This window comes from Tupaia chinensis, unplaced genomic scaffold, assembly GCF_000334495.1.
Source record: "Tupaia chinensis unplaced genomic scaffold, TupChi_1.0 Scaffold000129_1, whole genome shotgun sequence".
NCBI lineage: Eukaryota > Metazoa > Chordata > Mammalia > Scandentia > Tupaiidae > Tupaia > Tupaia belangeri.
In genome coordinates, this window is record NW_006159598.1 from 814,504 (window position 1) to 815,457 (window position 954).

A 954-nucleotide genomic window follows, 5' to 3' on the forward strand; every position below is an offset into this window, starting at 1 on the left:
CGTGCCCGTGCGCTGCTCCTTCTCCTACCCCGGGGTGGGCTGGAACAACTCTGACCCGGTTCACGGGTACTGGTTCCGGGACGTGGCCAATGTAAACACGAACAAGGATGCTGCAGTGGCCACGAACGACCCGGCCAGGACAGTGCGGGAGGAGGCCCGGGGCCGATTCCGCCTCCTCGGGGATCCCAGGACCGAAAACTGCTCCCTGGACATCCGCGACGCCAGGAGGAGTGACCAGGGGACGTACTTCTTCCGGGTGGAGAGAGGACCCATTGTGAAGTGGAACTACTGGGGGACCAAGCTCTACGTGCGCGTGAAGGGTAAGTGGGGGCCCGGGAGGGCCGTGGGGATGGGGCTGGGACCCCGTCCTGGGAGGGGCTGGGGTGAAGGGTCTGGCTCAGGGGAGGGGCTGCCCCTCGGACCCTCCCTCCTGACCCTGCGTTCCCCTCCTCAGGCCCCCTGACCCATATCCACGTCTGGGGGACCCTGGAGTCCGGCCGCCCCACGAACCTGACCTGCTCTGTGCCCTGGGCCTGTGAGCAGGGGACACCCCCCATCTTCTTCTGGTCGGGGACATCCGTGTCCTCCCTGGGGCCCTCCGTCACTCGCTCCTCCGTGCTCAGCCTCACCCCGAGGCCCCAGGACCACGACACCAACCTCACCTGTCGGGTGACCGTGCGTGGGGCCAACGGGACTGACGTGACCCTGATGGGGACCATCCGCCTCAATGTGTCCTGTGAGAGAGGGACCAGGACGGCTGGGACTGGTGGGGGTGTCCCTGGGACAGCAGGGGGGGCTGGTCCCAGGCTGGAGGGGTCGGGAAGTCCCGGCTCTGCCGTCCCCGTTTACGCAGCTCCAGGGGCAGAGGCGAGTCCACGCGGCCTCACCCCCACGCTCCCGTGTCTCCTCCAGACGCCCCACGGAACTTGAGCGTAACTGTCTTCCGAGGGGACG

At 67.8% G+C, this 954-nt stretch overlaps 1 protein-coding gene across 1 annotated transcript; it reads left to right on the plus strand.

Annotated features, from left to right (window-relative positions):
• Positions 1-4: 4 nt before the first annotated feature.
• Positions 5-953, plus strand: LOC102468968 (sialic acid-binding Ig-like lectin 9; the record flags this gene model as incomplete). The annotated part of the gene is made up of 3 exons (XM_006144700.2): positions 5-320; positions 455-736; positions 913-953. Coding segments are annotated over 3 exons (639 nt in total), but the record flags the coding sequence as incomplete, so codon positions are not given.
• Between the last annotated feature and the right edge of the window lies 1 nt (position 954).